At 48.3% G+C, this 20,670-nt stretch overlaps 1 protein-coding gene across 6 annotated transcripts in view; it reads left to right on the top strand.

The window, feature by feature from the left end:
• The window catches only part of ANKH (ANKH inorganic pyrophosphate transport regulator), a 156,319-nt gene extending 137,953 nt beyond the window's left edge, over positions 1 to 18,366 (top strand). For 5 of the 6 annotated variants that reach the window (XM_078004321.1, XM_078004322.1, XM_078004323.1 and 2 more), the window contains 4 exons: positions 10,680 to 10,809; positions 13,921 to 14,044; positions 14,613 to 14,712; positions 16,268 to 18,317. In XM_078004321.1, the coding sequence (XP_077860447.1) occupies positions 10,680 to 10,809; positions 13,921 to 14,044; positions 14,613 to 14,712; positions 16,268 to 16,381 (468 nt within the window). In that variant the 3' untranslated portion in view covers positions 16,382 to 18,317. 6 annotated transcript variants of the gene reach the window in all.
• The last annotated feature ends 2,304 nt before the right edge of the window (positions 18,367 to 20,670 follow it).

The raw sequence follows: 20,670 nt of genomic DNA, 5'->3' as shown, positions 1-20,670 counted from the left end.
TGAGAGTTTATCAACCTCTTTTAGAATCTTTGGTGCTATTCGATCATATTTGCCTCTTTTCCATAAGTTTTGAAATCTGTTTTCCTTAATTTCTTTAAAAAAAAAAATTCCCTGATTACTGTGAATGCGAAGAAGCCATGGCCACTGTTTGTCAGCAGCCCAGGATTGTCCCCGCCGGCAAGGCTGTGAGCCCCCCTGCTCCAGGTTCCGGGGAGAAACTTGGTCAGGGAGAAGGGATTAGGTTGGAGGCTGCCAGAGAGGAGAGGGGCTTAGTGGCCTGGTCAGGTCCCCTCCTTGCCGCTGTTTCTGTAGCACCCAGCATGGTCAGATCCCCTCCTCGCCGCTGTTTCTGTAGCACCCAGCATGGTCAGATCCCCTCCTCGCCGCTGTTTCTGTAGAATCCTAGCATGGTCAGATCCCCTCCTTGCCGCTGTTTCTGTAGAATCCCAGCATGGATCACAGCACAGCGGGCTGCTTCTGTTGGGCTCCACCGCCTGTCGGAGGGAAGTAGGTGCCATCCCAGAGCAGGCGCCCCTGTGGAACTGAGGATAAAGGTGTTTAGTGTTTAAAACATCTTCGTCCTAAAGCTTCAGAACTTCAGGCCACAGAGAAAGCAACTCGGGAGGGAAAGAAAACAAAGAGCGGCGGCATCAGAAAAGGAAGCAGCCTGAAGAATCCACTCTGTCCGGGTCTTTCTCTTGGACACACTGAACTAACCCCTCTCTGTGCACTTGCTGGGAAGCGCCATTCCCAAAGCTAGAAACCAGAATTCTGGCTCCGCCCCTTTTCTCCCCACCAGAACCTGCGCCACCACTGCAAGGTGGCAGGTCACAGACGGTTTCAGTATTTACAGTGTCCCCCATCCCAGTGGAACCCAGGCTGTGGACACTTCTTCTTGGAAGTTGCAGCTGGCAGATAGAGGTGGAGGCACAGGGAAAGGAAACGCCTCCTAGAAGTCAGAGGTTTGGGTCTGGCACTGCCTCGCGCATCCTCAATTTCCTCAATTAGAATACCTTTTTTTTTGGTCAGGCGCAGTGGCACACACCTGTAATCCCAGCAGTTTGGGAGGCCGAGGCGGGTGAATCACCTAAGGTCAGGAGTTCAAGACCAGCCTGACCAACATGGAGAAACCCCGTCTCTACTAAAATTATAAAATTAGCCGGGCATGGTGGCATGCGCCTGTAATCCCAGCTACTCGGAAGGCTGAGGCAGGAGAATTGCTTGAGCCCGGAAGGCAGAGGTTGCAGTGAGCCAAGATCGTGCCACTGCACTCCAGCCTGGCTGACAGAGCGAGACTACTTAAAAAAAAAAAAAAAAAAAAAAGACTTTTTTTTTCATCATTTCAGGGCCAGTTTTGCACCTTGCAGGTCAGGATGGGCTCCTCCACTCCCATTTTTACCTACCGTCCATGCATAATGGAGAGGCCTTCTGTGCCCTGGTGAGCTTGTCCTGCTCCTGTCTTGCCACTGCTTGGGCTAGCACCCCAAGGATTCCATCTTCTTGGTTGCACACCATTATTTGCAGCTGCATCTCAGTAAAGCGTGTTAGTTCTGAGTCCTTCTGCCCAGTGCTAGAAAGCAACAGAATCTGAGCTTGTAGTAAAACTCACCATCCAACAGGACTTTGTCCGGCTGGCCCTGTGTTCCAAGTTAGAAATTCCGTTCATGAGAATGACCCTGTCTCACCTTCCTGTGGCAACCTTCCCTCAAGCCATAGCTGTCACTCAGCCCTCTTGGGCGGATCCTACAGGCCATATTCCAGCGGTGGTACCATGCTGACCCTTTGTCTGGAACAAAGACGGCCTGTTTGAGGCTTTGTTAATGCTGGGCCGCCCAACCCCCACAACATGAGGTGGAGACTGCCGCCCATTGTTCCCGGCTCCACTGGAAGAAAATGCCTCTCTTGTGCATGGGGGATGAAAAAAGAACCAAAGGTGAATTAATGGAATTCAACACTTTCCCATTTGATGCCCCTCACAGTACCCTTGGGCCTGAACGGTTCAGCAGCCTAGGGCATCTCAGAAACAGGGAGAAAGCAGGGCTTCTGCGGCCCCAAGGCCTGGATTGAACTCTTGCCCCTGCCTCTTTACCAGCCGGTGACCTGGGGCAAGTCACACAGTCCCTGTAGGCCCTGTGTCCTCCTCAACCAATAAGGCATCTATCTGGGGAGTGTATGAAGATGAAATGGAATCACATATGGAGTGCTGTTGGCACATAGTGAGTGACTGATGAGAATGAGTTCCTTCCCTCTGCCTTCCCTCCGCACTTCTGTCTGGAAGCTTCAGGAATCCAGCATTTGCTCTTTATGTCAGCACGTGTAGCAGATTTGAGGGGTTGATTGGTTTATTTTGGGGGAATTTAGGTGAGATGAAGACAATAAAGGCTAGTCCCTAAAACTCTACCTAAGCCCTCATAAGAAGACACCAGGGCAGATGCACACGTGTCATTTAAACAACGAGCAAATGAACAGAGTGTGCTGTTATAAGCAGGTTCCAAATGTTTTTAAATTTTAATTGTAGAAAAATACACATACAATGTACCAACCTCACCATTTTTAAAGGGACAGTGAAGTCCATTCACATTGCTGCCTGTCATCACCATCTGTCCGTAACTGGGTTGCAAAACTGAAACTCTACACCCATTAAACAGTCACTCCCCATGTCCCCTTCCCCCAACCCCAAACAAATTCCAAGTTGACTATTAATAGTCAAGGAGAAGGAAAGGCTAAACAGAAGCTGGAGTGTGGAACTTTCTCAATAGTCTTCAGATCCTGTGAGAAAAACCAGGAAAGGATTAAAGTGGCAGAGAAAAGGAGTAAGAGTTGGACAACCCTCTGCGGGCTTGGTGCATGGCGCCCCCTGCTGTTTGAGGTATGTCATTTCTTTCCACCAACACGACATTACTAGGAATTAGTAAGTCATCTTAGATACCTGAAAGACAGTTTGCTTTCATGCAGTGTGTGCATTTGGCAATTTCATTAAACCTAGATGATAGCAGGGATGATTTAGTTTTCATATTCTTCAAAAAGCTGGTTATAAAACTATATCTGAAAAATGTTGATTTTTTTTTTACCATGAATATGCTGTAACAGTTGATGATTGCATCAACTCCTTAAATATTCAAGATAGATTTATAATAATTATTATGATTATCAACAAGCCAGATGGAAGGTATCAAATTCTACATAAACACTTTGTAATATGCTCTACCAAGCTCTGTTTCTCTCAGTAATAGATGTCATTTACTTTCATCGGTTGTAAATGTAAGTTGTGGTTTGCTACCCCTGTGTTAGCCAACTAGAATTTTTCTAGCCTGACCTTAAGTAAAAAGTCCTCCCCGTGTCCCCACTGCCTGTGATGGCAATAATCATCAACCCTCCTATGAGGTTCCCTACTTTCTCTCACTGAGCGAGATGCGGACGTGGAAGCATCCCTCTCTCCATCGTCCCCTCACCTGCTGTCTCAGGAACATATGGCTTTTCACCCTTCTGAGGACAGGTCAGTCAATCCCAAGAGCCCATTCCTTCTGGCAGTTGCTACAGGTATGCACCCCTTAAGTGCCGATCCCCAGAAATGGGAGTCATTGGCTACTTTCACACATTGCCTGCTTTCAGCAATTCACCCTGGTAAAATGGCATTGTTTTTCCTTCTAAATTGGGAATCTGAGAGTGTGTCCTGATGGAATTCCATGTCATTCCATTTGGGATGTACTGAGTCATGCAAACCTTAGGAACATTCCCAGAGAGGCCCCGTCCAGCTCCTCTTCCTCCTTTTCCTCCTTTTCCTCCTCTTCCTCCTCTTCCTCCTCCTCCTCCTTCTTCCTTCTTCTCCCTCCTCCTCCTCCTCCTCCTCCTCCTCCTCCTTCTTCCTTTTTTCTCCTTTAATTTTTGGAGACAGAATCTTGTCACTCAGGCTGGAGTACAGTGGCGCGATCTTGGCTCACTGCAGTCTGCAACTTCCTGGGCTCAAGCAACCCTCCTGCCTTAGCCTCCCAGGTATCTGGGATTAAAGGCATGCACCACCACACAGGGCTAAATTTTTTTTGTAGAGATAGGGTCTTGTGTTGCCCAGGCTGGTCTTGAATTCCTGGCCTCAAGCAATCCTCCCACCTTGACGTCCCGAAGTGCTGGGATTATAGGCGTCAGCCACCATGCCCAGCCCTTCTTTTTTTAATTAACCTTGTTTTTGTTTTTTTAAGAATAACTTCTGATTTTCAGAAACATTGTGGAGATGGTGCAGAGTTGCCATAGACCCCTCACCCTCACTCACATTGCTTCACTGCAGCACGCATGTCACAGCCAAGGAGCCAGCCCTGGTGCGCGACTGTGAACCAAACACCATGATTCATTAGGATTTCACTGGTTTATTTTCTCATGAGCTCTTTCTGTTCCAGGATCTCATCCAAGACACCACATTATGTCTAGTCATCATGCCTCCATAGCCTCCTCTAGTCTCTGAGAGTTTCTTAGACTTCCCTTGTTTTTAAGGCCTCAACAGTTTTGAGGAGTTCTGGTCGGGTATTTGGTAGAGGGCCCCTCAATGTGCGTTTGTCTGGGGTTTGTCTCGTGGTGAAGACTGGGCTTAGGGAATTGGGGAGGAAGACCACAGAGACAAAGTGCCACTGTCCTCACATCTTATCGAGGGCACAGACTGTCAACCCGACTTACCACTGTGGATGTTGACCTTGACTGCATGGCTGGGTTCATGTCTGCCGCGTTCCTCTGCTGCCAGGACGCATTTCCTGTCTCCCCACTGTGCTCTTCAGAAGGAAGTTCCCCCGAAGGAGCGGGAAGGTCTGCTCCACCCACCTTAGAGGGGAGCAGCTAATGAATTATTTAGGGTTCTGTGCAGGACGTTTGTCCCTTCTCTGCCATTTTTAAATTTCTATCCCTATGGACTCATGGATATTTATTTGCTATTTGGGGATAGAATTCACTACTACTGTACTATTTTGTTGCCCAAAATTTTTTGCTTTGGCCATTCGGAAGCTCCTTCCGCCTGGCTTCTGTGTCCCTTTGCCGTGTTCCCATTGTTTTATTTTGGGGCACGTCCTTCCTTCTCACACCACAGATGCTCCAAGCGAATCATCTTGCATTTTGTCTGCCTTGCTCCTAGAATGAGTCATTTCTCCAAGGAGTCCTGGTTCCTTTTATTGAAGAATAAATAGAAAAACCGAGATCTGGGCACTGGGTGGACTATTCTATTTTGAAGGCTGCGTCCTGATGAGAGAATATTGACAGTAAACTCGACAGCAGAAAACCCACCTGTGCAGCTGCTCAGAGGAACGACTCTGGTTCATTGATGGGAGATCATTAGGGTTGTGTTCTGATTTGGAAAAGTCCACGTCATTAGGCTCTGCAAATATTTGAGGAACACAGCACATCATGGTCAACTGGGAGGCATGTTCTACGTCGAGACTACTCTGGGTGAACTCATTAAATTGACACTGTTCCTGAAATACTCTTTGTCAAGGGAACTTCTAAAGCTTCCTGTTTTTTCAAATGAACTGGTTAAATGTAATCTGATTATTATGCTAGGGCTCAGTGCTTTGCTTCGGGAAAGCTCACCTGCAGATAGGAGTTACAGCTTTTAATAAACACCATACCCACTTTTTTTTTTTTTTTTTTTTTGAGATGGAGTCTCGCTCTGTTGCCCAGGCTGGAGTGCAGTGGCGCGATCTTGGCTCAATGCAAGCTCTGCCTCCCAGGTTCATGCCATTCTGCCGCCTCAGCCTCCCAAGTAGCTGGGACTACAGGCATCTGCCACCACGCCCGGCTAATGTTTTGTATTTTTCGTAGAGATGGGGTTTCACCGTGTTTGCCAGGATGGTCTCGATCTCCTGACCTTGTGATCCACCCGCCTTGGCCTCCCAAAGTGCTGGGATTACAGGTGTAAGCCAATGCACCTGGCCCACCATATCCACTTCTAAGTTAAATGTATTCCTTTCTAAGTTATATGTATACCTAAGTTATATATGCAAGAAATAACCACTCATTGAAAAGCTTGCTGAAAAGTGCGGTGGCATTTTCCTACTGGAAGCATAGCAAGAGCTTCAGAGACTTCAGGGAGGTAGAAAAAGGAGACATTGATAAATGTGGCATTCCTTTCCTTTAGTTGTCTGTGATTGTTCAAAACCCCGGATCAGACTAACCGCTTCCAGTTCCGATACCCCATGAAGACCCAGTCTGGGCCGTAGGTGTGTGTGGTTGAAACTGAAGACGCACCTCTGTTGGCACATGGCCTTGATAAGGGGCGTGTAGGGTGTGCTCAGCAGAGACAGAGCCAGATACAGAACAGAGTGACTGAGTGGTGCCAAGTTGGATCATACTGTGGAATTTTAGAAATGGAATATTGAGCCACCATCTCAGGAAGCTCCTAGTGGAAATCCATCAAACCTTACCTAACTCCGTGGTTGTGTTCAAGGTACCAGAACTGTGGTCACCTACACAGCTTGGCTGATACTGATGTCAGTGTGTCAGGTGATGTGGGCACACTCCCTATCGTCGTGTCCTCAAACTGGACCCCCTGCTGCAAAGGTTAACTGATCTTCTACAAGACAGGAAAACGCCTCTGGGTGAACATGACCTGACTAGGGATCCCAGAGCAGGGATTACCCGGCTTGTCTGCCAGTGACCCATTTCTGCCGTCTTTCTCTCTGACGTGCAATTACACCCTCCTTTTTCCTTGGTTCTTGTAACTGAAGAGCCACTTTACAATGATTTTGCAAAGCCTAGAGAATTGCAACATTTGTGTGAGGCATTATCTCACATTCAGATCATTGCTGGCTGTGAAATAAATAAAGCATGCTCATGGTTCCCCTGGAAGCTTCAGGTTTTTAGCAGTATGTGGCCTAGGTCTCTCTCTAACCCTTAGATAAACACAGAATGGCTCACTTCCTGCAGGTTCTAAGGCACAGAGCCAGCCCAGACTGTAAGGCAGTCAGCCCTTAGCTCAATTCTTTACGGTTTTACTGCTATGGGATATATTGGGGGCCCAGTATAAAGCAAAGCTGGAAGCAGGGATGATCCGTGTATTTGTGGGGGTAGGACGTGGACAGGGAAATAGTGTTCCAACTCCATGCTCAGTGTTGTTTTGAATTATAATGTGAAGTTGCCACCATACCAGGGCTATGACTGTGTGCGATGTCTCACCCTTTCAGGAAAAGATGACAGGGCCACTTATCCAGGGCATTCAGGCAATAAAGTCCCTGAGCTCCAAGTTGCTAGATCTAAGGAAGTATTTTTTCCTTCACGTCAAAGATGGGGTGTGAGTACTGTCATCAAGCAGGAGGATTAAATGAGATAGTACCTCTGCCATTTTTGAAAACCAGTGGAATATACTTTGCGAGATGCAGAAAATACATAGGAGAATGGCTCTATTGCACTTACAAAGTGAAATATATTTATAATAGATCTCCAGTGTATTTTTTTAATATTTCAACATGACATAGTACATAGAGCTTGGCTAATTCCATGAAACAATGTAGTCAGAGCCTAAAAGAATGTTATATTCTGAAATTTCAGTGTTCTGTTCTTACACTGTTGTAATTCATTTTAGAACATATTCAGTTTTATTTTAGAGAAGAATCACTGGCATTTTAAGAAAAGGAGATAAATATTTGATGAAACTGGCAAGTTTTTAACAGAATCTTCCACAGTGGTGATGTTGGATTTTTAAATTCAGGTTTTTAAAATTAGCACCAAGTTTTCCAAGTCAGCTCTGAAAGGATTGTAACTCACAGTAGCATGTCCCCAGCCCACCTCTTCAGCGCTGCTCACTTCCACCCTGTCCCTTTCCTGCTCTCAGAGGCACCCCCAACTCTTGATGGATTGTGACTATGATACTCTGACACCGAGCCCTGATTCCCTTCCTTTCTCAAACAGCTTTGGTTTTGCCTGGACTGAATAATTGACTCAATGATCATTTTTCTTAGCCTTCTGGGTACTAAGTTATTCCCACATTTTCCCTGCGTGGTGTAAATCTCTTTCCAAGTATTCAAGCACACTAGGTAGTTAGCATCTCTCAGAGCCTTTTTCTCCCTGCTCCAGGGAAGATCAACTGACCTGTGGGCCTACCACAGCTTTCACCTCCGCCCCAGAGCTTTCCCTGGCTTTTGTCTTGTGCTTCACCCACGCCTTGCTCTTTTCCACTCCATGACTCGCTTGCCTTGGCAGAGCAACCCTCACCAATAGCTTCTTGAAAAAGTGTGCATGGGAGGTAAAACTTTTGAGGCCTTGAATATCGAAAATATTTTTCTTTTAAACACACTTGAGTGATAGTTTGGTTTAGAGTTCTAGGGTAGAAATCATCTTCCTTCGAAACTTACTGCTCCTTGTCTTCTAGCTTTCAGTGCTACTGAGAAGCCCGAGGCCGGAAGCCCATAGGAAGCTGTGTCCCCCAATAGTGTTCGGTGACGTGCCCTGATGGGGCTTTTCCCATGCACTGCACCACCTCCCACGATGGGCCCTTTTTCTGAAACTGGTATCTTTCAGTCTCAGACGTACGCTGTCGCCTCTTTCTGGAAATCCTGTTATTTGGGTGTTGGACTTTGTTTCTTTAACTCTTCTCCTGTGCTTCATTTGCACGCCTTCAGCCTTCTGCTCTGTCTCCGTGGTAGGCTTCCCTAAACTTATCTCACTGTTAACTCGTGAATTTTCCTTTCTGCTTTTATCTTTTTTGTTCTGTGAATGTCTTTTTTTTGGGGGGGGTGGGGGGGATGGAGTTTCACTTTTGTTGCCCAGGCTGGAGTGCAGTGGCGCCATCTCAGCTCACCACAACCTCCGTTTCCCGGGTTCAAGCAATTCTCCTGCCTCAGCCTCCCAAGTAGCTGGGATTACAGACATGCACCGCCATGCCCAGTTAATTTTGTATTTTTAGTGGAAACAGGGTTTCTCCATGTTGGCCAGGCTGGTGCTGAACTCTTGACATCAGGTGATCCACCCACCTCGGCCTCCCAAACTGCCGGGATTACAGCCATGAGCCACAGCGTCCGGCGTGAATGTCTTTTTTATAACATTCTCCTTCTGTTCTTGTTTTGTGGGCGCAGTGGCTTCTCCCATCTCTCTGGGGATGTCAGTGGAGGAAAGTTTTATTTTTTTTTCCCCCTCTCTCTCCCTGTATTGTCTTTGTTTCCTCTTAAGTTGCAGTTTTTTCCATAGTTTTGGTCTCCGCACATTGGAGGCCTCTGTCAAAGCGTGCTTCTCCCTGGTTGCCTGCTCATTTTGATAAGCGGGGCTCTGGTGACTAGCTGTAGTAACTCTGCCCTCAGCCATGCCAGGCGCCCCCCACCCCACCCATTTTACCTTATCCGGAGACTAGGAGTTGATTGGAAGCTGTGAACACCAGGATGAGGTTTCTCACCTGCGAGGGCCTCACTGATGGCTGCTCCAGTGTGGCTGCTTCATTGGGAGACTCTAATTTTCAGGAACTTGACGTCTTTTCTCTTGGGCTGGTCAGATTCCTCAGAGACCATTTCCGGTCTCCTACCTGGGAAGGCCTCAACTAGTTCCCCATGTTCTGGGAGCATAGAAGAGGAAGGAAGCCCGAACATGCAAATGCCATCCTTCTCTTAATCCCCCCGTTTTCCATATACAGATTAAGTATGCCTAATCCAAAAATGGAAAATCCAATTTTTTGATTTTTGAGCAGACATGACTCTCAACATAAATGTTTATTGGAGCATTCTGGACTTTGTATTTGGGGATTAGGGATGCGTAACCTGTAAGTATAATGCAAATATTCTAAAATCTGAAAACTTCAGAGTCCAGAACACTTTTGGTTCCAAGCATTTCAGATAAGGGTCACTCAACCTGTAGTAACTCTGCCCTGGGCCATGCCACGTAGTCCTCTGTTTTACCTCATCCAGAGACTAAACTCCTGTTTCCTGTCAAATTCGGGGAGATGTAGTCACCAGCTGTGCAAGGGGAGCTGTGGATGGATTGCTTGCTAACCTGACTTCCAGCCATCCTGCTCTGGACCCCGCCTTCACCCCGTCTCCGGAAGGACCTGTGCCTCACTTCCTGATCTGCGGGGAAGGGAGGTGGGGAGAGAGCTCCACTTTCCCCACTGGGTTCAGGATTCCCTTTTCCTGCATCTATTACATCAATTTACCACCTCCCATCTGCTTTCCAGAGTTCCAATTCTGTTGCTGTCTCATCTCTTATTCTTGTAACTAGACTTTAAAAGGTTCATAGGCTGATCCTTACTCTAAACACTAACATTTCCCTTTTCATTATGTGTGCTGATTCTGTGTGGTTCTGTACACATCCAAGAACTTCCAGGTCTTTTTTTTTGTTAAAGCTGTAAACATTATATGAATAAACATGTCCAGGCGGAACTGGCCGAGCTGTGTGGCAATCTCCTTAAGCCTCGCCCCAAAGCACATTGGTTCTGAACGGGCCTGCTCACCCATTCAGAAATCAACGACCCACTCTTGGAGGAGCCACATCTGCTCTGCCATGGGAGTCCCCTGTGTACAGCCATGGCTAATGGACCAGGGCCTCTGTGGTCAGGAGACAGCCAAGCAGGCAGGTGGCAGATCTGGGACCAGCATGCCCGCCACCCAGTCGGGCCAGTTGTCCCCCTTTCGTAACTCTCCAAGGATTGTGCCACACCTGACCTGTTCATTTCACTCGCTTCCACCTTTTTCCTCACAACCCTGTTCGATGTCTTTCTCCCCCAGCTCTGTTTCGTGATGTTTTGGACACCCAACGTGTCCGAGAAGATCTTGATAGACATCATTGGAGTGGACTTTGCCTTTGCAGAGCTCTGTGTTGTTCCTTTGCGGATCTTCTCCTTCTTCCCAGTTCCAGGTAAAGAAAAACAGAATGAAAGAAACATTCTTGTTTATCCTCATGCCTAATTAAATCTTTCTTTGGAAATGTTTGCAATCATGTCACCAACACAAGTGTAAAATTTCATTGTGGCTTAGAAAGATGCAAAAACATTAGCCAGTAAGGTGAAAGTTCAAGAAATGAATCAATAGGTATAACTTGTTTTTATATATTTTTTATTTATATATTTATATATAATTATATTTATATTTATGTTTATATATTTTTATATATATATATATATTTTTTTTTTTTTGGAGACAGAGTCTCTGTCTGGAATGCAGACTGGAATGCAGTAGCACAATCTCGGCTCACTGCGACCTCTGCCTCCCGGGTTCAAGCACTTCTCCTGTTCAGCCTCCCAAGTAGCTGGGACTACAGGTGCCTACCACCACACCCAGCTAATATTTGTATTTTTAGTAGAGATGGGGTTTCACCATGTTGTCCAGGCTTGTCTCGAACTCCTGGCCTGAAGTGCTCCTCTTTGGCGTCCCAAAGTGCTGGGATTACAGGCGTGAGCCACTGCACCTGGCCGTATAACTTGTTTTTAAAAGTGCAGTGATTGCAAAAACAGTAAAAAGAAAGTAGACCCAAAAGGATAGCATGTGGAGTTTTGGAGACAATAAAACTGCCCTCTGTCTTGATTGTGGTGGTGGTTACACAAATGTGTTCATGTATTAAAATTCTCAGAACTGTGCACCAAAAAGCCAGTTTTACAATACGTTAATTTAAAAAGTGAAATGAAAAAAAGAAAAATAGAGTGAGCTTATTGCTAAAGCCTGGAGATATACAAAGACAGAGAAGGACTGCTGGAGAAAGGAAGATTCCAGGGCAACCTGAGGCCAGATGATGGATAGTCAGAAAGGAAACTGCTCATGGCTGAGACAAAAGCCAGTTGGAAAGTTATTACACCAAGCCGATATAGTGGTGTGAGGTGTACCAGACAAGAATGAGGTCGTTCTAAATTAAATGAGAAGAGCAGGTTGCAGAATGGTTGATTAGTATGCAACCATTTCCATAGCAAATATGTAGCACATGTATGTCTGTATTGTTATATGGATGTGCTAAGTGCTTGCACAGCTACATTCTTTTTCTGTAAGTAACTCACCAGGCTGCTAACAGTAGTTGCCTGTGGGAAGCAGGACAAGGGCCTGGGAAGTCACCACTGGGAAGAAGACCTTTGTACTCTATTCCCTTTTGTACCTTTTAAATTCTGTACCAGGTGTGTCACCTAGTCAAAAATCAGTTTCCCCAAAAGATCCACTTAAATCATTAAACTGGGAAGCCAGAATCTACAAAGCCACATGTTAAGAAAGGAGCCATGGGCCGGGCACAGTGGCTCACGCCTATAATTCCAGCACTTTGGGAATCCGAGGCAGGTGGATCATCTGAGGTCAGGAGTTCGAGACCAGCCTGACCAACATGGTGAAACCCCATCTCCGCTAAATACAAAAAATTAGCCGGGCATGGTGGCACGTGCCTGTAATCCCAGCTACTCAGGAGGCTGAGGCAGGAGAATCGCTTGAACCCAGGAGGCGGAGGTTGCAGTGAGCTGAGATTGTGCCACTGCACTCCAGCCTATGCAATAAGAGTGAAACTCCGTCTCAAAAAGAAAGAAAAAAAGAGAAAAAGAAAGGAGCCACGGAGCCCAGGTAGGCCAGGGCTGATGGAGCAGCCCTTGTTCCAAGGCCTTGCGGCATCACTTTCTGGGCTGTGGCAGAAATGGAGAAGTGGCTGGAAGATCACAGCACCGGGATGGCGTCTGGACTTGGGTAGCCACAGGGTGAACCAAGCTGGGGAAGGTGTCACCATCCAGAAGGAGCTGCACTCGCAGATTGAGACACATGCAGCTAATTTCCTATGGTAGTGACCAGAGGAGGGGCCTGGAGCACCCCAGCTGGGAGCAGGCTATAGCTGGGTATGCGATTCACCTTCAATCTCCATTTGACTCCACTTTCTTATCTGTAAGATGAAGGGATTCCAGACAGCTGCCAGGCCCTGCCACTCTTTGCAATTTGTTGGATTTGGGCTACCCAGTTTAGCATATGCCTGGGACCGACTCTCTCCTTTGGTCAAAAACCTCAGTGGGTCTGTCTGCCTAAGAGAAGAAAATTAGCCTTGTTAGTATTAATATAAGGCTTCCAGCCAGAGGAAGGCAGGACATATAATGTTAGACCAAGAAGATGGCAGAGGCTTCCTTCCAAACCAGCAATCCTGGAAAGGAATTTTTATCCCAGGAATGAGCACTTCCTCCTCCAAGGGCCTTTGCCTGGTGCTGTCCACAGGGAGGTGACGGGCCCCTGTCTTCAAGGAGCAGGCCCTGCCCTGCGCTTCCTCAAGCCTTTCCAGTTTCAGATGGAATCTAGATGCTCAGGGACCTTCCTACTGACAAGGGCAAGCTCCGTGCTCTCCACAGTTCCCCGCTGTCCACCCACGGCCCTCCTGCAGCTCAGAGATCCAGTGAGGAGGCAGGCACGGGGAGGCCACGCAGCCTGTGGTGCAATGGCAGCGCACCGAGGGCCACAGCATTAGGAGAGGGAGAAAGGGAAGTGACCTCGGTGGAAGTGGTCAGGACCAGCTCAGGGAGGGAACAAAGGGAAGTGGGGACGTGCAGCTTCCTCCTCCTACCCCACTGCTCTGGTCTCCATACCTCTGACCGCAGGCAGGGAAGATGACTTCTGGTGCCAGCTTTTCTGCTCACCCAGCGTCACACCAGAGTGCCGTCATATTGCCACTCTTCTCTGAGTGTTCCCTTCTAGAGGTGGATGATCGAGGGTGAGGCTGGGCAAGTGTGGGGACAGGACTGGACAGGAGCAGCTAGGCTGCCTGGAAGATGTGGTCCCAGTGGAGCAAGAAGCCTGCCGGTCCCCAGCCGTTTAGACCCAAAGGGCTGTGAGGAGGTGGGGACCCGAGGCGGGCCTAGGCTCAGGAGCAGGGATGGGGAGCCCTGGCAGGAAGACGGGGTGGCCAGAGGCTCAGCAGCAAGACCAGGGTCCCAGGCAGCCTCTGGCTCTTGGACGTGCTGCCCTGGTCCAGAGGATGGGGAGGGGACGCGGGCACGCCTGACGAGTCCTTTGCTCCTCCCCACAGTCACAGTGAGGGCGCATCTCACTGGGTGGCTCATGACGCTGAAGAAAACCTTCGTCCTGGCCCCCAGCTCTGTGCTGCGGATCATCGTCCTCATCGCCAGCCTCGTGGTCCTGCCCTACCTGGGGTATGTCGTCAGGGAGTTTGGGGCTGTGGGTCCTTCTGCCCCTTCAATACTGTGTCCAGAGGTTTAAGATCTACATTTCCACGGGAAATCCCTAGGCATGTCTAGAATCGGAAATTCAGAATGATGTTTTGTGTGTCTGCCCAGGCACCAGGTGGAGGCTCTTGGGATCCATTCTAGAAAAGGGCCTTTGGGGTCAGGCCCAGACACGAGTAAGAGCCAGTGAGCTCCTGTTGGGGTGTGGCTGGCCCTGCACGGGCTCGAGCGTATGCTGGACGTGAAAACCAGAAGAGGAGGATATGGTCCCCGCGCTCAGGGAGCTCCCAGTGTCCTGGGAGGGTAGGAAGGGCTGTGGGGTCCGTGTGCTGCGGGAGGGAGGCGGCCCAACCCTGAGTTCCCAGTTCCCCTCACACATTAGGTTATTAGCTGCGCCCTTACGAAGCCAACAGATGGAGAACACCGCTGGTCTCAGCCATCTCGAGGCTACACTTACTTTCCTGGGTTTTGGTATGGACGGTTGTGCCTTGACTTGGCCTTAACAGACAAATCGCCTTTGTGTTCTCATCTGCAGGGTGCACGGTGCAACCCTGGGTGTGGGCTCCCTCCTGGCGGGCTTTGTGGGAGAATCCACCATGGTCGCCATCGCCGCGTGCTATGTCTACCGGAAGCAGGTGAGACAGCCACGCCGGAAGCCTCCTCCCGGGTGCATCCTGCTGGGTGCAGGAGAACCTGAGCAGCCGCTGACCAGAGTTGGATGGTGGCACTCATCAGTGGGGGATCCTTGGTGACCTTGCCCAGTCTCGTGGCTTAGGGTGGCTGGAAGCCTAATGGGAGTGGGGTAAGAGAAAAGGGGAAAAGCTGAAGGCAGCAAGTAGAGACAGTCTCTTTGAAGAGTTTTGCTCCAAAGGAGAGAGAGGTGTGGACATGGATTTCAGAAAGCCAGCGAAGATGGGGCAAAGTTCAGCCTATGGCTTGCTTCGGGGGAATGACCCACAGACAGGCGATGCTGCCGATGGGAGAGGGACAGTGATACAAATGTGTCTGTGCACACGAGGACCAGGCAGCCCAAGACAGGAGCTCGGGCGGCCTCTCTGGTCACGGGTGGAGCAGAGATGCAGTCCAAGAGGTTGCGCAAGGGCCTTTCTGATCGCTTTTGTTTTTCTCAGTGAAGTAGGAAGCCAGATCATCGTCTGAGAAAAGGGAGGTGTTGGAGGGTGGAAGAACGAGGACACATGGGTGGGGAAGCAGTTGGTCAGGAGAATGGCAGAGTGAACAGGCCGGGACAGCAGAGTGACGGCCAGGCCACTCAGAGGGCCTGCTCACGGTGCGTGACGCGCATCTGAGGACACTGGCTGTCCCCTGCTGTTGGGTTTCCCCAGCCATGGCAGCTGGGTGGTGTGGGCTGAGATGGGAGAGATCTGAACCTCAGCACAGGTGGGGCTTTGCCTGGCAAATATGATGGAAGAAAAGCAGGATAGGGAAATGATGGCCATTACTGAGCATGTCATGTAAGCTGAGGAAAGAGCAGAGGGAGGACATCGAGAAGGTGGCCACAGTGAAGGGCTGGTGGGATCCGTGGATGGGGGACCAGCAGGGTTGGCAGACAGAGGACAGTGTCTTTGCCTTGGCCTGCTGGTGGTGCCCAACATGTCGATAATGGCAAGGTCTGCAGTGACCCAGGAGTGGTTGAGGTGAGCTGGGGCTGTGAACCTGATCCCTGAGAGGCCATTTATTGTAAGAACAGGCAACATGGCAGGGAAGTGACCAGGAATTAGGACAGGCAGTAAGTGGGAGAGAATGACAGCAAGCCTGGAGCTGTCCCAGAGGTGACTAACGGAGGCTGTACAAGGTGCAATATTCTGATAACGTGAGGTTCCAAGCTTGAGGCTTTAGGGAGGAGGAAGGAAAAGAAGTCTGCAGGTGACTGTGAGGAGTCGGGGAGAGCACAGCCCTCATTGGAAAGGGCAGCAGGGGGTGGGTTGTCTGCGGCGGGGCAGTGGGACACAGTGTCCTCCAAAGTGCCTGCCTAGCTCAGTGGCAGGCGCACAGACACGAAACTGCAAGGAACACGCTGAACTAAGATGCAGAAGAGGTGAGGCCACCCCAACCATAAGAAGGTTTAAGCCTACAGCGGGGGGTCCCCCCTGGTGGTGTCTCCCTGCTCGTGGTTCTGCTGTGCAGTGTCCCTGTCCACAGCCCCACACTGATGAGTCTTTTTTGGTCTAGAAAAAGAAGATGGAGAACGAGTCGGCCACGGAGGGGGAAGACTCCGCCATGACGGACATGCCTCCGACAGAGGAGGTGACAGACATCGTGGAAATGAGAGAGGAGAATGAATAAGGCACGGGACGCCATGGGCACTGCAGGGACAGTCAGGATGACACTTCGGCATCATCTCTTCCCTCTCCCATCGTATTTTGTTCCCTTTTTTGTTTGTTTTGTTTTGGTGATGAAAGAGGCCTTGATTTAAAGGTTTCGTGTCAATTCTCTAGCATACTGAGTATGCTCACACTGACGGGGGGACCTGGTGAATGGTCTTCACTGTTGCTATGTAAAAACAAGCGCAACTGACTTCATGCCCTGCCTCACGAAAACCCAGAAGACACAGCTGCCTCACGCTCGACGGTGTGTCCTCCTCCCCTGGACAATCTCCTCTTGGAACCAAAGGACTGCAGCTGTGCCGTCGCCTCTCGGGCACCCCGCACAGCAGGCCACAGACTCTCCTGTGCCCCTTCATCGCTCTTAAGAATCAACAGGTTAAAACTCGGCTTCCTTTGATTTGCTTCCCAGTCACATGGCCGTACAAAGAGATGGAGCCCCGGTGGCCTCTTAAATGTCCCTTCCGCCATGGAGTTCAAACCCATCTACTCCACACATGCAGGAGGCGGGCGGCAGGCTGCAGCCCGGAGTCCCCGTTCACACTGAGGAACAGGGAGACCTGTGACCACAGCGGGCTGACAGACGGACATAATCTCCCGTAGAAAGGTTGGAAATGCCCCGGGGACAGCAAACTGACACGGTTGAATGATAGCATATCACTCTGTGTTCTCCTAGATCCGAGCGAGCTGTCAGTTCTCACCCCCACCATGTATATACATGAGCTAACTCTTTTAAGTTGTCACAAAAGCGCATCTCCAGTTTCTAGCCCCTGCCGCATGACTTTTCCTGAAGGCTTGCTTTTCCCTCGCCTTTCCTGAAGGTCGCACTAGAGCGAGTCACATGGAGCGTTCTAACTTTGCATTTTAGTTTTTCCAGTGAACTGAAGCTTTAAGTCTCATCCAGCATTCTAATTCCAGGTTGCTGTAGGGTAACTTTTGAAGTAGATGTATTACCTGGTTCTGCCATCCTTAAGTCGTAACTCTGCGGTACAGGTAATTCAGAATGTACTACGGTACTTCCCTCCCACACCATACGATAAAGCAAGACATTTTATGATGATACCAGAGTCACTATGTGGTCCTCCCCGAAATAACACATTCGAAATCCATGCAGCGCAGTATATTTTTCTAAGTTTTGGAAAGCAGGTTTTTTCCTTTAAAAAATTATAGACACAGTTCACTAAATTGTTGATTTAGTCAAAATTCCTAGACTGAAAGAACCTAAACAAAAAAATATTTTAAAGATATAAATATATGCTGTATATGTTATGTAATTTATTTTAGGCTATAATACATTTCCTATTTTCGCATTTTCAATAAAATGTCTCTAATACAATACGGTGATTGCTTGTGGGCTCAACATACCTGCAGTTGAAACGTATTGTATCAATGAACATTGTACCTTATTTGCAGCAGTTTTATAAAGTCCGTCATTTGCATTTGAATGTAAGGCTCAGTAAATGACAGAACTATTTTTCATTATGGGTAACTGGGGAATAAACGGGTCACTGGAATAGGAATAGAAGTGTAAGCTGGAAGGGCAAAAATGAGAAAGAAAAAGGTAGGCCCTTTGTGTCTACCATTTTCAGTGCTGTGTGATCATACTGTTCCTCATAGCGAAAAAGAATGCAAGGGCATGAAGTTAGCCGTGGGCATGCCAGGGTTGCATTCACATTCCTGGGTACCCAGTGCCGACGGGGTGTGCCCACATGGGGACATGTCCTTGGTGTGCTTCCTCAGAGTGGCTTTTCCTCCATTAATATATATATGAGTGCTGAAAACTTAAGTTGCATAGCTGCTTTGCAGTGGTTTCAGAGGCAGATCTGAGAAGATAAAACTCAATGTATCAGCTTTTTTTAAAGGACATTACTAGAAAATTAAACAGCAGTATTTTTTAACATGTGTGACTCTTTCATGATTCTGGGGTTGGAGCTTAAAGATCCAAATTGAGAAAGCAGGCCAGGCACGGTGGCTCATGCCTGTAATCCCAGCACTTTGGAAGGCCGGGGGGGGGGGGGGGGGAGAGGTGGATCACTTAAGGTCAGGAGTTCGAGACCAGCCTGGCCAACATGGCAAAACAACGTCTCTACTAAAAATATAAAAATTAGCTGGGCACGGTGGCATATGCCTGTAATCCCAGCTATTCAGGAGGCTGAGACAGGAGAATCGCTTGATCCCGGAAGGCAGAGGTTGCAGTGAGCTGAGATAGCGCCATTGCACTCTAGCCTGGGTGACAAGAGCAAAACTTCGTTCCCCCCCGCCCCCCGCCAAAAAAAGAAAGCGAATCCTTTCCCTCTAAATCCAGGAAGGATCAGCAAGGGCCTCCTCATTATGATATAAGGAAATAAGGAAATATAACTCCAGAGATCCCTTCAGGGATCAAGATCAGTGGGCCATAATATTTGGTTAGAGTTTCTGAGAACACAGGAAGCAGTGCCACACTCAGGCCACCACAATGGAGCTGATTTGGCAGGACTTGTCCAAACCGTTCACCTTAAAGCATGTGATCCTTCTTCATACATTTTCTTCACTTGGGCTGCTTAAGTCACAGCCTAACAACTTCTGAGGCAAAAACTGAGAATTGGCATATTCTCCTGCGTTTGTTCTAACCGAGTCCCGTCATCCAGCTAGACATGAGAGGAGATCAAACCAGGGAGAGTGACCTTTCTTCTTCCCACTTTTCAGAGTCATTAGGGGCAACCTTTTGACTTTTGTGACCAAAGAAACATTCCCCCAAAACATTTTTCATTGCAGGGTATTCAGCTGACAGCTGCATTTAGAAGGGTACCATGCCTGTGAGATTCTCATGTCGAAGACCATGGAAAGACCAGGTGTGACTTTCTCCAAAATTGAGTGACTGCTTGTGGACGAATACAATCTGAAAATACAAGGCCATGAAGTAGTTTTTCATTTAGATGCTGAGAAACAGGTTTGGGCAGTTCAAAGCACAGAACATAGAGAGTGAGGGTTTTCTCTGAGCAAGCCAAGGCTAGAGCTCCTCCTTTGCTGGCCTATTTGAGGGAAACGAGGTCATCCTAAATGTGCAGTTGTCATTTGTTCTGTAGTGACTTACAGGGATCTCAGTGGCAAAGGGCGTCAGTGAGACACTCAACAATTGAGCAAAAAGAACTAGACGAGGCTTGCACTCGGAAAGTCATGGTAGGATTGGACCTGCCAGCCACATGGCTCACGGAGTATTGATGGATTTGCACATTGGCAGGAAACCCTCCCATTTGAGATTCTTCAAATGGGGTGCAGAAGGCCACTTGTTTGCATTTCTGGATAAAAACCAGTCATCCCCCATGACTGCCTGCATCGGGTTTGTCTTGTGCCAAAGTTACTCTTCCCTTGTTTTCACTTTGCCTTGATTTTTAGCATTAGCCAGTAGTTTGGCTTGGAAATGTCCTGGATAGCCGATTCCCTAAGAAACTGCAACATTTAATATTGGCTTAGGATGTATCAGAGGGAGCCAAATAAAGCTGCTTTACAATAGTAAAATCACTTTATACTTCACTCCCTCAGTCTTCCCAATAAAGAACCTTGGGAGGTACAAGGGGTGGGGGGCCCCGGATGGGGAGGCCTGGGAGCTCCCAGGGTAATGACAGAGCTGGGCCGAGTTCTCCAGACACCAGGGTGCATCGCAGCGGGGCCAGCTCAGGAGTGCTCACTCCCAGCCCTCTGGATCTCTCTCCTGGTTGGAATAATCATTACATATCATAACTCTCAGAAAATTTATTCACTTAAATCTTCAGAAGAAGAAGTGTGAAATGTTAGCAGCTCCCTGCTCTCACTTGTTCCCCATTTGGGGATCTTCTGGAGGGAAGGGGCAGGGGGAGAGTTTTCCATGCCCTTGCTTTCTAGAAACATCGATTTCCAGACTCAGTAGCTGACTGGTTTTTTTCCCCTTCAAATTGAAGTGGGAGAGTGTGTTTTGCAAAATAGCAAGTATTTATACTGTTGTAATTACACTTCCTTGAGAAATATTTTCTTGTATTTAAAAATCTTTCTACTTCAGTAACTCTCTCAGCAGAACAGTGCCCAGGACAGCATGTGCCGGTTAGTACCAGCTTTGCAGGTGAGCTGACTTCTGAACTTAGGATGACATCTTCATCAATCAGACCATTGCATGTCCAGGAAAAGGGGTCCTTTATCTTCTAAGTTCTGCTCCCCATCTTTCTTTTGGAACCAAAGTTGCAGTGGAGTGTGAGGAAGGGCTTTGAAAGATGTGGAGTGCTGAGATGTCTGCATTGC

This window comes from Macaca mulatta, chromosome 6 (genome assembly GCF_049350105.2).
Source record: "Macaca mulatta isolate MMU2019108-1 chromosome 6, T2T-MMU8v2.0, whole genome shotgun sequence".
Lineage (NCBI taxonomy): Eukaryota > Metazoa > Chordata > Mammalia > Primates > Cercopithecidae > Macaca > Macaca mulatta.
This window is presented reverse-complemented; position numbering and strand designations above follow the sequence as displayed.